The sequence below is a fragment of the Thalassophryne amazonica genome, chromosome 20 (genome assembly GCF_902500255.1).
Source record: "Thalassophryne amazonica chromosome 20, fThaAma1.1, whole genome shotgun sequence".
Classification (NCBI taxonomy): domain Eukaryota; kingdom Metazoa; phylum Chordata; class Actinopteri; order Batrachoidiformes; family Batrachoididae; genus Thalassophryne; species Thalassophryne amazonica.
In genome coordinates, this window is record NC_047122.1 from 60,216,675 (window position 1) to 60,231,076 (window position 14,402).

Genomic DNA, 14,402 nt, shown 5'->3' on the forward strand with positions numbered 1-14,402 from the left:
GATGTGAATCACATATCTGTTATTGTGAGTCCTCGTCAACCCTTGTCGGACGTCAGAAATCTCTAATCGCTCTTGTTTCCCAGTGTGATCCAGCCTGATTATAGTTACTTTTTAAAAACTCTGACGACATCATCCCGATTACATGTAACGCAGTACTATTACCCTGCACTAAATGTGCTGTGTGTGTATTGTGTTGGCTCTGTGTGACTTTGGCCACTGGTTTTCAGGCCTTAAAATCCGTCCTTGCTATCATACTCTTGGTGCCCTCTGCCCTAATTGTGCCCAACCAGAATTTTGGCATCTGTGTGTAGTGACGTGTGAACACAGTGACCCCTATCACCCACTGAAAGGTAATTTCTCATCAAAGTCCAAATCATGTGGCGCCTGGACCCGAGTCACGTGCACCACAGACGTCCGTACTGAAGTCCACACGCTCCCTCTGTGACTGCTACCTAAATGTTAGACTTCTATATCGATGAGTATGTGGGCAGATGGTGAGCTGGTATCAGGCGGAACACCAGAATAAAGATAACTGCAGGGTTTTTGTACAGTACATGTACAGTGGGTGTGATATGAAGTCAGATTGGCCCGCATCCACTTCACACTCCCCTTAAAAAAAATAAAACAAATCCACCTGCTCATCCCCGTCTCCCCATTCCCCTCACCTCCACCTCCCATGTGTCTATTTCTGTTTTCCTATTTGGACTCATTGTCAGAAGCTCCCCACCCTTCTACCCAGTCCTCTCTCCATCCGCCTCCTCTTCTGATGGCAGCGTGGTCTCCTGGCCCTCGAACACCCCCGCCAAGCTCTCACTGTTAGTACAGTCTGCCTGTGCTCTCTCCTTATAAGGGCAAAATGCATTGACAGAGGCAGAGAGACGGTAGGGGGACAGCCACGGAGACGGGGACATGTCTGCAGACACGCAGGGTTCGAGATCAAATATGACTCAGAGAGACGACAGCGAGGAGGAGGACTGGGGTCCCAATTAAACATCAGGTTAACGAGAGAAGCCATTAATTCACATTTTGTGCTGACAAATTTTAATACAAAAATTACTTAGAATTTCACTTCTCTAGTACAACTCCAATTCCAATGAAGTTGGGACGTTGTGTAAAATGTAAACAAAAACAGAAGACAATGATTTGCAAATCCTCTTCAACCTACGTATATTCAATTGAATGCACCACAAAGACAAGATATTTAATGTTCAAACTGTTAAACTTTATTGTTTTTGTGCAAATCTTTGCTGTTTTTGAAATGGATGCCTGCAACACATTTGAAAAAAAGCTGGGACAGGGGCAACAAAAGACTGGGAAAAGTGATGCATGCTCAAAGAACACCTGTTCAGAACATTCCACAGGTGAAAAGGTTAATTGGAAACAGGTGAGTGTCATGATTGGGGACATAAAAGATGCATGCAACAGTTTAATGCATATGTGTGATTTATAAAAAGTAACTAGTAGACGGCAAAATGTTTGTATATGTACGCAAACTGTGACGCATGTGCACAAACATTAGGAAAGGGTTAAAAATGTGAGCGGCAGCAGAACACATGAAATGATGCCATGTGTGAGTGAGTCATGACTTAATAATGCCTTAACATATGTTACACACAGTACACGTGTGCGTTATCAGAATTTTTTTTTTAAATTAGCTTTTAATATTTCATCAAAGCTACTGAAATGCAAATATATAAGTGGTGGACATGACAGGTTTATCACCATGATTTGGACAAGGTGTGAAGTCCTGCCTGCAATATTAAATATGGGGTCAACATTATTTTTGCTGCTCAAACTTCATCAGGAGAGATTTTATATTAATAAATACAGCAGCAAAGTTATATCACAGCACCAAAAAAAAAAAAAAAAAAAACATTCTGGGATAACAGTGACAGTAAATAATTGTCTGATTATTCTGTTTATCAGGAATGTTTGATACTGGTTATTGTCTGCAATGAAATAGAAATCAAAGTAAATGTTAAGATCTCTGCCTTGTTTCTGTTTTATATATATATATATATATATATATATATATATATATATATATATATATATATCTATATATATATATATATATATATATATATATATATATATATATATATATATATTTTACATGTCAATTTTTTTATGATTTTGTGTTTACATGCTTGACAGTTAACAGATCTGCCATGCATTAAGAACAAAAAAACACCCTCAATCCAAGCTGTTTAATAATAATAATAATGATTAATGATTAAAGTTAACAGATTTTTTTTCATACACCTTGTCAATTCCACTTGGTGCATAATTGTAGAGTAAAACTAGTACAGAACAGGGTAATACTGATAAAAAAAAATATGATTATTATTATATGGAAAAAGTGTGTTTTAAAATGTCTTCAAAAGTGGACCTGTACTCTTATGGGGAGATGGGGGCCAGTTCTGAACCCTCGCTTGTCTGGCTACACACCTGCACAGTCTCTGTGAGCACTATGAAATCAAACACGATGAGAAGAAAACTTTTACGTTTATTGATGTGGAAAATCTAATTGACTTGTAATAATGTTATATCACATGCACCATCCATCAGAAACAGACCTGGTGCATATTTAAAGCAAAGGAGAGTGAAATATGATTTCAAATCGCCTGTCTGCTATCGTAGTATCTGCACTGCGCTGTGAAACCGAGTGATACTGCACAGGCACCGTTGATGATCTCTGTGAATAAAATAGACTTATTGCATGTTTAAAGCAATGGAGAGTGTTAATGTACTTTTAAAATGGGCACTGTGCCTCTGTGGGGAACGTATTGCTGACTGCCATAGGTATTAAAGGCACTGCCCTGCGGTGGTTTGAATCATATTTATCTATAGATTACAAATTGTTCATGTAAATGGGGAATCTTCTTCACAGACTAAGGTTAATTATGGAGTTCCACAAGGTTCTGTGCTAGGACCAATTTTATTCACTTTATACATGCTTCCCTTAGGCAGTATTATTAGACAGCATTGCTTAAATTTCATTGTTACGCAGATGATACCCAGCTTTATCTATCCATGAAGCCAGAGGACACACACCAATTAGCTAAACTGCAGGATTGTCTTACAGACATAAGACATGGATGACCTCTAATTTCCTGCTTATAAACTCAGATAAAACTGAAGTTATTGTACTTGGCCCCACAAATCTTAGAAACATGGTGTCTAACCAGATCCTTACTCTGGATGGCATTACCCTGACCTCTAGTAATACTGTGAGAAATCTTGGAGTCATTTTTGATCAGGATATATCATTCAATGCACATATTAAACAATAGTAGGACTGCTTTTTTGCATTTGTGCAATATCTCTAAAATTAGAAAGGTCTTGTCTCAGAGTGATGCTGAAAAACTAATTAATGCATTTATTTCCTCTAGGCTGGACTATTGTAATTCATTATTATCAGGTTGTCCTAAAGTTCCCTGAAAAGCCTTCAGTTAATTCAAAATGCTGCAGCTAGAGTACTGACGGGGACTAGAAGGAGAGAGCTATTTCACCCATATTGGCCTCTCTTCATTGGCTTCCTGTTAATTTTAGAATAGAATTTAAAATTCTTCTTCTTACTTATAAGGTTTTGAATAATCAGGTCCCATCTTATCTTAGGGACCTCATAGTACTATATCACCCCAATAGAGCGCTTCGCTCTTAGACTGCAGGCTTACTTGTAGTTCCTAGGGTTTTTAAGAGTAGAATGGGAGGCAGAGCCTTCAGCTTTCAGGCTCCTCTCCTGTGGAACCAGCTCCTAATTCAGATCAGGGAGACAGACACCCTCTCTACTTTTAAGATTAGGCTTAAAACTTTCCTTTTTGCTAAAGTAGTATAGTTAGGGCTGGATCAGGTGACCCTGAACCATCCCTTAGTTATGCTGCTATAGACTTAGACTGCTGGGGGGTTCCCATGATGCACTGAGTGTTTCTTTCTCTTTTTGCTCTGTATGCATCACTCTGCATTTAATCATTAGTGATTGATCTCTGCTCCCCTCCACAGCATGTTTTTTTCCTGGTTCTCTCCCTCAGCCCCAACCAGTCCCAGCAGAAGACTGCCCCTCCCTGAGCCTGGTTCTGCTGGAGGTTTCTTCCTGTTAAAAGGGAGTTTTTCCTTCCCACTGTTGCCAAGTGCTTCTTCACAGGGGGTCGTTTTGACCGTTGGGGTTTTTCCGTAATTATTGTATGGCCTTGCCTTACAATATAAAGCGCCTTGGGGCAACTGTTTGTTGTGATTTGGCGCTATATAAATAAAATTGATTTGATTTGCCAAGCTGGTGACATTTGGAGCATCAAACCTGCCAGACAGAAATCCTTTGTGTGTCGTCACATACAAGGTCTGTGAGAAAGTATCCAACCTTATTATTTTTTTTAAAAACCATATGGATTTGGATCACGTGTGATTACATCAGCCAAGCTTGAACCCTCGTGGGCATGCGAGAGTTTTTTCCACGCCTGTCGGTGACGTCATTCGCCTGTGAGCACGCCTTGTGGAAGGAGTGGTCCAGCCCCCTCGTCGGAATTCCTTTGTCTGAGAAGTTGCTGAGAGACTGGCGCTGTGCTTGATCAAAATTTTTTCAAAAACTGTGAGGCACATCCGAGTGGACACCATTCAAGAAATTCAGCTGGTTTTCAGTGAAAATTTTAATGGCTGATGAGAGATTTGGATTGTTTCTATCGCTGTAAGGACTTACGGAGCGGGACGTCGCGCAGCGCTCCGAGGCGACGTCGTCATCCTGTTTCAAGCTGAAAACCTCCAAATTTAAGCCTCTGTTGATCCAGGACGTCGTGAGAGAACAGAGAACTTTCAGAAGAGGTCGGAATCAGCAGTTTATCCTGACATTCCACTGTTAAAGGAGGACGAACGGACGGATCGGCGCGTCGGCTCGCAGCCGGCGCGGCGCGCCTGCCACAGGAAAAACACCTCCGTTGGAAGCCTTAAGGACAAGTTGGAACATGCCCTGCTGTTAAACAATTTCTCAGATACTCACTCAACTGAAAGCCACCAAAAGCCGCCTGAATTTTACAAATGGTTATCAACACGGAGGTGTTTTTCCTGTGGCGCCGACGCGCCAATCCGTCCGCACGTCTTTCATTAATAAAATCTCCTTTAACAGTGGAATGTCCGGATAAACTGCTGATTCCGACCTCTTCTGAAAGTTCTCTGTTCTCTCACGATGTCCTGGTTCAACAGAGGCTTAAATTTGGAGGTTTTCAGCTTGAAACAGGATGACGACGTCGCCTCAGAGCGCTGCGCGATGTCCTGCTCCGCGGTTAGTCCTTACAGCGATAGAAACAATCCAAAATCTCTCATCAGCCGTTAAAATTTTCACCGAAAACCAGCTGAATTTCTCGAATGGTCTCCACTCGGATGTGCCTCACAGTTCTTGAAAAAATTTTGATCAAGCACAGCGCCAGTCTCTCAGCAACTTCTCAGACAATGAAAATCCGACGATGGGGTTGGACCACTCCTTCCACAAGGCCTGCTCACAGGCGAAAGACGTCACCGGCAGGCGTGAAAAAACCCAGACATGCGCACTAGGGTTCAAGCTTGGCTGATGTAATCACACGTGATTCAAATTCATATGGTTTTTAAAAAAAATAAAACTGTCGGTTTCTTTTCTAATAGACCTCGTATACTATATAATCTATTGTTCTGTGTCATTTGGAGCCCACTGTTGGTGAATCTCAGCTTCTCTTGAGGAAGTAGAGTGTAAATTAGACACTATCACACCAGACACACAACCCCAGAAGTTCAACGGAAAAAAAAAAAAACGCCCTTCCAACATAAATGCCTTTGTTGAGCAGACTGTGTGTGAGTGGTTCTGTTGGTTCAGCTGGAGCGTTTATCAGTGTCACACCTCCCGTGCATGACAGCAGGACTGTGCAGGTGTTAATTGGGCTTGCAGCTTCTGAATGGAGCTGGCCTCTATGAATGGCGGCAGTGGCGTGTTTGTTCAGCGCGCCTGGCGGCACATTGGCGTCAGCATCACCACTGAGGGCACAAACACGCCTCCTTTGCGTGTGCTGTTGGAGTCAAGTTAAATAGAGGCCTGCGCTTTGTCGCAGTTGAAGGGATGGCGCTCCTTTGGGAAGAATACTGCAGGAGAGATGCAAAGCATTTTATTCACAGGAGTAAAATGTAGACGCAGGAAGGAAGAGAGAGGAATTAAACCAACACAGCAGCCTGTTTCAGCAGGTTATCATTCGAAAACATCTGCAACCAACCTGGAAGCCGCACTTTATTTAGTCCTAAAATCACCCCAAGGAGCCAAACGTTAAACAGTCTGAAGTATCCACTGTTCTTAGTAGATGAACACAGATTAGATGATAAATCTGATCGTTATTTAGAGGCAGCCCAGAAATAAGCCTTTCCTCAGCCTCTCTGCTGCTTTCTTGACCGTTTGTATGCCCGTCTGCTTTATTTTGATTCTCTAATCAGGATCAAAAGAATCAGGATCAAATGAAACATCCTGACCTTTTGATTCTGATTGCTGATTTTTATCTTCATAATTCACCTTTGATCCCAACAGCTGATCTTTGATCGTTGTGATTTCTGGCTGTTTGTATGCCTGTCTGCTTCACTTCAATTCTGTAATCAGGATAAAAAAAAATCAGGATCAAAAGGAACACCCTGATCTTTGATCCTAATCGTTGAACTTTCATCCTCATGATTCACCTTTGATCCTAACAGCTGATCTTTGAGCTTTATCTTTTTTGGCCATTTGTATGTCTGTCAGCTTTATTTCGATTTTGTAATCAGGATCAAAAGAGTCACGATCAAAGGGTACATCCTGACCTTTGACCTGTTTGTTGAACTTTCATCCTCATAATTCACCTTTGATCCTAATGGCTGATCTTTTTTTTCCAACCATTTGTATACCTGTCTGGTTTACTTTGATTCTGTAATCAGGATCAAAGGATTCATCCGGACCATTGATATTTGTCTTTCATCCTAATAACTTGTCTTTGATTCAAATGGCTGATTCTTTATTTTTATGTTTTCATCAGGTTTTTGTTTTTTTTTGGTCTTGCTTTGTTCTTGTAGTTAGGGATGAAACAAATCAGGATTAAAAGGCACATCCTGACCTTTGAGTTCTGAATGTTGAGCTAATCAGTAATCCCAATTACAGAATCAAAGGAACCTGGCTTGGAGATCAAAGATCAAAGCAACATCCACAACTTTATTCAATGATATAAACTCTGGGACTAATTTAATTTAAAACCATTCATTTTGTTTTTGAGCTATCATGTTGAAAAACTAAAGATTAAAAAATGACCTCTTTCATGGACCAGACCGGCTTTGACTTTGCAGACATACTCAGCTGAGGCACAGTCACACATTTACTAGGTAAAGTGAACGGGTTAATGCATTATTTGTGCTCTATATGGATGCCAGCTGGAGAAACTGGAGGAATGGAGAAGAGGGGGTTGGGTGGCCCAGAATTTGGCAATTGCCCCGCCTTCTTCGCCATTCTGAGCACCACATGGACCGAGTAGAAGAGGATGGAGGAGAGGAAAACAGGAGAAGGATGGAGGGATGCCAGCTTTTCCTCCCGCCGGCACTCAGATGATCCTAACGGTCAGGCTGCAGCTCCTTATGTACCCAAAATGCTATCATCTGAAAACAGATCCTGGATTACCCCGTTTTAGGGTTGATCATTCACATCGTCGCTTTCATGAAAGCACCTTCTTCCCGTAACTCATTTACACACAGACTTTGCATCCTGCCACATTTCCATCCAGGCTGGGGTCCCCCGGTAACCATTACTCGTTAGCCTCGAGGCTGAGCTGATTAACGGTAATCTGGAGCAACGGTGCATGATAATGTGAATTAAGACACACCAACAGATGCAGGCTTTGGCCCCGTGCTCCAGATGAGGCTAATTGTACAGTATGTGTGTATATGAGCCCTGCAGGGACAAGCCAGGCAAAACCACTCACACCGTAGGCTAACGTACGCGGAAAGGACACACGAGGCCCGAGGGCGTGCACGTACGGTGCATCCAGAAAGTATTCACAGCACTTAACTTTTTCATTTTATTATGTTAGCCTTATTCCAAAATGGAGTAAATGTTTTTCCCTCAAAATCCTACTCACAACACCCCATAATGACTTTTTTTTTTTTTTTTTTTTACAAAGGAGTGGCTTTCGTCTGGACACTCTACCCTACAGGCCTGATTGGTGGAAAGCTGCAGACATGGTTGTCCTTCTGGAAGGTTCTCTTTCTCCAGAGGAATGCTGGAGCCCTGACAGCGACCATCGAGTTCTCGGTCACCTCCTTGATTTTCTCCCCTGATCGCCAGCTCGGCAGCCAGCTCTATGAAGAGTCTTGGTGGATCCGAACTTCTTCCATTTAGGGATGATGGAGGCCACTGTGCTCACTGGGACCTTCAAAACAGCAGAAATGTTTCTGTACCCTTCCCGAGATTTTTGCCTTGAAACAATCCTGTCTTAGAGGTCTACAGACAATTCCTTTCACTTCAAGCTTGGTTTGTGCTGACGTGCATTTCAACTATGGGACCTTATATGTAGACAAGTGTCTGCTTTTCCAAATCATGTCCAATCAACTGAATTTACCCCAGATGGACTCCAATTAAGCTGTAGAAACAGCTCAAGGATGATCAGTGCTAACAGGCGGCACCTGAGCTCAATTTTGAATTTCATGGCAAAGGATGTGAACACTTATGTACATGTGATTTCTTAGTGTTTTTTTTTTTTTAATAAATTTACAACAATCGAAAAAAATACATTGTTGTTATGGGGTATTGTGTGTAGAATTTTGAGGAAAATTTTGAATTTCATCCATTTTGGCATTAAGGCTGCAAGATAAAATGTGGGAAAAAGTGAAGTGCTGGGAGTATGTTCCGGATGCACTGTATCACAAATGCAAAGATTTTTCATCTACAGAGATGGAATATACTATATTACTCCAGTCTGGTTTAGGTCCTTTGACATCTACAGTAAAATGCTGTTTTGCTGGTCAGAAGTGCAGCCTGTTGGGGAGGCAGCATAAAAGTTTTTAAGACATGCAGCATCTGAACAGGCTGGTGAAAAGGGCTGGCTCAGTTCTTGGCAGAAGGTTGGACCCACTGGGCAGCGGTGGAGAGATGTACATTTAAGTAAGGGGAGGTGATGGTCTAGTAGTTGAGTGTTGGACTTGAGACCAGACGATACTTGATTGAAATCCCAGCCTTACCGGAAAAATCACAAAGTTCCCTTGGGTAAGGTCCTTAATCTCCTAGTTGCTCCCGGTGTGTAGTGAGCGCTTTCTTTGGCAGCACACTGACATCGGGGTGAATGTGAGGCATTATTGTAAAGCGCTTTCAGCGTCTAATGCAGATGGAAAATCGCTATAAAAATGCAGTCCATTTAAGGAAAGTGCAGGGTGGTGTGATCAATAACAGTCACTCCCTTATAACAACATCGTGACTGGCCAGAAAAACAGTGGACGACTTTTCATGCTAGGCCGTTGGACTAAGTCCAGAAGACCCTTTGTCCCCCACTGGAATCGGCTGTATAACACCTTAACCAATAGCAACTGAGTCCTGGTTTTCTCCTCCTCTCCCTCCCTCCCTATCCACCATCCTCATCTACTGAATTTTAATGCAATAAAATGCTTTTGGGCTCCTGTGCTTCTCATCCATCTAGTTACCTCAATCTACAGCTCTGGCGCCATCTGATGGTGGCACTAAAGAAACGCACCTACGCCACAGATCCAAAGTGAATTTGGACGTTAGGTGTCCTACCTTTTTGAATAATCAAACTGACAAATTCAAAGGAAGTAGATTACACAACTTGAAGGGCATCGTAAGAACTTGTGTTGAAATACCATCTTAAAATACGTATACTAAATTTACTGTTCCTTTACAGCATCATTTGGGCAATTCAGAGTCAAATCAGGTGATCTTTTAACGCTCAACTCTAGACCACTTTTCACAAGTGACAAGCAATTTATAAAACAAGACAGCAGTTCAGAAGAAACCTAAATTGATCAACTTCACCAGATTATGCCTCAAGAAAAAGTATACAGTTTGTGTGGCATAATGCAAACTTGTCTTTAAGCAGGTTAAGTTTTCCCCATTCTACAGCTGGCAAAGCTTGCAACTAATTATTTTGAAATCAATGTTATTAACCTGACTTTTACATTAGTATACTATTTGCCATTTAGTCCATTATCATTTGGATAACTTACCAGTAAATCAAACCATACATCTGAAGTAACAAACACAACATACTGAAATTTGGTAAATTACTGTGACGTTTTCCTTTCCCCCCGAAAGATAACTTCACCTATATTTACACATAACAGGTTGAAAAATATTCATGTTTATTATAAAACTTTTATATTTGGCTTGGAGACAAACTGTCCACCAGAAAATGCAAATGACTAGAAGAAAATTATTTAAACAGTGATACACACAAGAAAAATGACATTATGTAACATAAGTAGGATATTGTCCTGTTTCTCTCAAGAAAACAAATGCCCGAAGAGAAAATATTCCTTGAATTCTGCAAGTTGGAGTCTTTTTGTTATGTCAGGGGTGGAAGTCACACTCAAAAAAAAAAAAAAAAAATCAATATCGATATTTAGTCGAATAATCCTTAGGCGACACCACCAGACCTCGTCCTTTTCGTGCTCCTCTGTAAACAGTTTCGATAATGTCTATCATCTCCTGCTTGTCCTCCATCGTCCAGTTGATCTTGTTGTTGTTGCCGGTGCCCAAATCAATCATGATGTGCTTGTTCCTGGAAAAGACCAACAACAACACAGTGTATTGTACACTGCACTTTAACAACAACCGGTATAGGAAAAGAAACCTCAAGAACAGGGGTGTTACCTGAAAAAGAACATGACAGTGCAGGGATCGTATAACTCGTACATCTTGTTAAAATCAGGCACTTCAGTGATGTCTACCAAGTAAATGACTGCAAAATTCTTCACCTGTAATGATCAAAAACAGCATTAAAGCAAACGAATGTTACTAAAAGACACTTGCTTTTTGGGCAATTCACTATCAGGTCGATTAATATTTGGACTATGAGCATTTTTTAAATGTTGCCTGCATACAACACCACAGCACAGCAGAGTGGAAATTTAAACAATCACGATATGCTTGTTGTGTAATTTGAAATTTCATGTTGAGAGCTCATAAATACCTGGATAAACTAAATATGACTATCTGAATACAAATTCTCACTTTTACAGCCAGTTTTATTTCGACAAGTCATTGGATGGATACATAAGTATTTCCAAGTCACTAACTACACCAAGAACAACTTGCATCACCCACTTGCACAGTAATCACAGTGGCACTGACGAATTAAATTTATTATTTGAAGGCTGGACTATTGTAATTCATTATTATCAGGTTGTCCTAAAAGTTCCCTAAAAAGCCTTCAGTTGGTTCAGAATGCTGCAGCTAGAGTACTGACGGGGACTAGCAGGAGAGAGCATATCTCACCCGTGTTGGCCTCCCTTCATTGGCTTCCTGTTAATGCTAGAATAGAATTTAAAATTCTTCTTCTTACTTATAAGGTTTTGAATAATCAGGTCCCATCTTATCTTAGGGACCTCATAGTACCATATTACCCCATTAGAGCGCTTCGCTCTCAGACTGCGGGCTTACTTGTAGTTCCTAGGGTTTGTAAGAGTAGAATGGGAGGCAGAGCCTTCAGCTTTCAGGCTCCTCTCCTGTGGAACCAGCTCCCAATTCAGATCAGGGAGACAGATACCCTCTCTACTTTTAAGATTAGGCTTAAAACTTTCCTTTTCGCTAAGGCTTATAGTTAGGGCTGGATCGGGTGACCCTGGACCATCCCTTGGTTATGTTGCTTTAGACGTAGACTGTGTTTCATAATTATTGTATGGCCTTGCCTTGCAATGTGGAGCGCCTTGGGGCAACTGTTTGTTGTGATTTGGCGCTATACAAGAAAAAAGTTGATTGATTGATTGATTGAACTGAAGCATACTGGAAACCAAAAAGCTCAATTCATAACAACAAATGATCCATCAATTAAAATGTTGACAAATGTAATCAATCTCAGTGATTAATTGTAGTAGTTCTAGATGACATCGGAGTGAATAAGGAGCTAGCCTGCTAATATGTACCTGGGTTCGAATCCCACTTATGCTACCTGTCTGTGTCCTTGGACAAGACAGTCTACATTGCCTCCGTCCACCCAGCTGTAAATAGGTACCGACCACAGCTAGGGAAGTAACCCGTGTCCCGTTTAGGGGGAGTCGTAGAGTCTAGTCCGCTTGATGCTACAGAATTCAGAGATAAGCACCAGCCATGGAGGTGGATATAGCGAAGCTAGAGTGCGCACTCCCTATACCGGTAAAGTAACACTGCCGACTACCATGCTTACATGGGAGCATGGCGGCCATTACCAAAGAGGGCAAAAAATACTCTGATGTGCAAAACAGCATACGTGTGTACCGAGGGCTACCACTAAAATGGGTTTACCGTACCTTCCTGTTTTTGGTTCACTTTTTAATTACAATAATATCAATCCAGTTGGAATTATTTAATTAGTTTTTTGCCCTCTTTAGCAATGGCAGCACATGCTCCTTGATGGCACACAGCCAGGCATGACTCCGCCCTCTAGCTTCGCTATGTCCAACTCTATGGCACCAGGACCAACAGGCTTCAAAGCCTATATAAGACTTACTTCTTCTGGACAACATCCAAAACAAACCAACTGGAGCTTTAAACCTGCTCTTAAGAAAACAGAGGGTTTGTCTATTATACAGTTTATGGCTTGAACCAACGCACAACCTTTTGTTTATGTGGTGACATTATGACCATCAGAGAGTTCAAATTACACTTGTACGGAGTTGAATCAACACTGACAACTCTGAGAAACAACACCAACAGGGTGTAGCGTTTAATCAACTCCCAACATATTTGACAGATTTTAACACTAAAGTTTTTGCTGTGCGCCCACAGCACTCACTGATTTCATCTGCTTCATTAGCAAAAAATGATCACAGCATCTTATCAACTTCAATAAAATAGATGAAATTACATATGAATGTTAGGGGTTTTTTTAAGGATGTATTACTTCGACATTCTGTTACTTACAATGGTCCAAACTGTCAGAAAAGCATGGAGGTAAAGGCTGCAAAGATTTATGAAACAAAACAAAAGCTAATCACGCAGCAATCAATACGCACCAGCAGATGGTGCTATTGAGCAGATTAGCTAGAGCTGGCTCATGCTAACGTGACGGTCAGAAGCGAATCGAACCTTTTCAGCGATGCTGTAGAGAACTTCGTCCATTTTCATACACGTCGGGTCCCAGTCGTGTCCGAACCGAATCACAAGGACCCGGTCCTCCTCTGACAGAATGGCCTGGTCCACCTGCCAGCCGTTGTGGAGATGTGGAAGCATGTACGACATCTTTGCTCCCGGTCTAAAAGTGTAAATACGAATATTTAACAGTGGCCAAATGTCAAACAGAAAGACAGCGAGAATAACATTCATTTAAAAGCTGGATTTAGAGGCAAAATTAGTAAAAGAACGTCGTACCACACAGCTCCAAACGAAGACGGTTCGTCTCTTTCTTCTTTCTCCTCTAAATTTGCTTACAGCTTAATGGACCAGTACCGCCACCTTCTGTTTCGGAGTGTAGCTCAGACGATACACCCATTTTTTTTTTTTTTTTTTTAATTTTTGTTAATGGCTTCACAATCTCAGATATGTTTTTCCTTATAATTTTACGAGTTTGATAACTGCCTCCTCCAATTTATGTGCCTATATTTTTATATTTTACTATATGGAATCATTCTATTGTTCTTCAGTAACTTTGGACATTTAATTAAATATTTTGATTCAACAAAATTAATTTGCATTTATTTCTGAAAATATTTTAAAAGCTGTACTTTAGTATCAGGAGTGTCAGTAATGTTGACCAGGACTGTATAATTAGGATGCTGAAATAGAAAGTAAGACCACTTTAATCAGTGCAATCTAATGTGATTCCACAAGACATCGTCCATAAAGTCAAGGTGAATAAACCTTCCCTTCCCGTCTAAGGCACCAGAGCACCTGATCTCTGCAATATATTAATCATTATTATTAATATTACCACAGCATACTGAGGCCGGATGGTACCGGTTAGGTCAAAACTGGCTTATACAAATACATGTCTGTAATTTTTGATCAATTAATCAATATCCGCTAACCACCCTTAAGCTGTTTGCTGATGTTTACAAGAAGGCGGGCGCCTCCACTTACCATCCAGCAGGTGGCAAACACATCAACAGAAAATGACATCAGCATAAACATAAGTTGCTCTTTCATTCGATCTGGTGCATCAAAGTTCAACAGGTGCAAAACAGTTTGACATCATATGTTCTTCTAATCTGGTGAGATATAAAATGACAGCACTCAT

The 14,402-nt window shown here is 41.0% G+C and overlaps 1 protein-coding gene across 1 annotated transcript; it reads right to left on the minus strand.

The window, feature by feature from the left end:
- Positions 1-611: 611 nt before the first annotated feature.
- Positions 612-13,610, minus strand: txnl4a (thioredoxin-like 4A). The gene is made up of 5 exons (XM_034161409.1): positions 13,538-13,610; positions 13,256-13,421; positions 10,844-10,947; positions 10,560-10,751; positions 612-630 (listed from the first exon to the last, which is right to left on the minus strand). The coding sequence occupies exons 2-4, from the start codon at positions 13,406-13,408 to the stop codon at positions 10,580-10,582; spliced, it is 429 nt and encodes a 142-aa protein (XP_034017300.1). The 5' UTR covers positions 13,409-13,421; positions 13,538-13,610; the 3' UTR covers positions 612-630; positions 10,560-10,579.
- Between the last annotated feature and the right edge of the window lie 792 nt (positions 13,611-14,402).

What these genes read in the sequence shown, in the direction of transcription:
- txnl4a (XM_034161409.1), bottom strand. Translation starts at nt 13,408, where the DNA reads ATGTCGTACATGCTTCCACATCTCCACAACGGCTGGCAGGTGGACCAG. An exon ending in TCTACAGCATCGCTGAAAAG is followed by an intron (nt 10,948 to 13,255) that starts GTTCGATTCGCT and finishes TGATCATTACAG; the next exon opens with GTGAAGAATTTTGCAGTCAT. An exon ending in ACTGTCATGTTCTTTTTCAG is followed by an intron (nt 10,752 to 10,843) that starts GTAACACCCCTG and finishes GGTCTTTTCCAG; the next exon opens with GAACAAGCACATCATGATTG.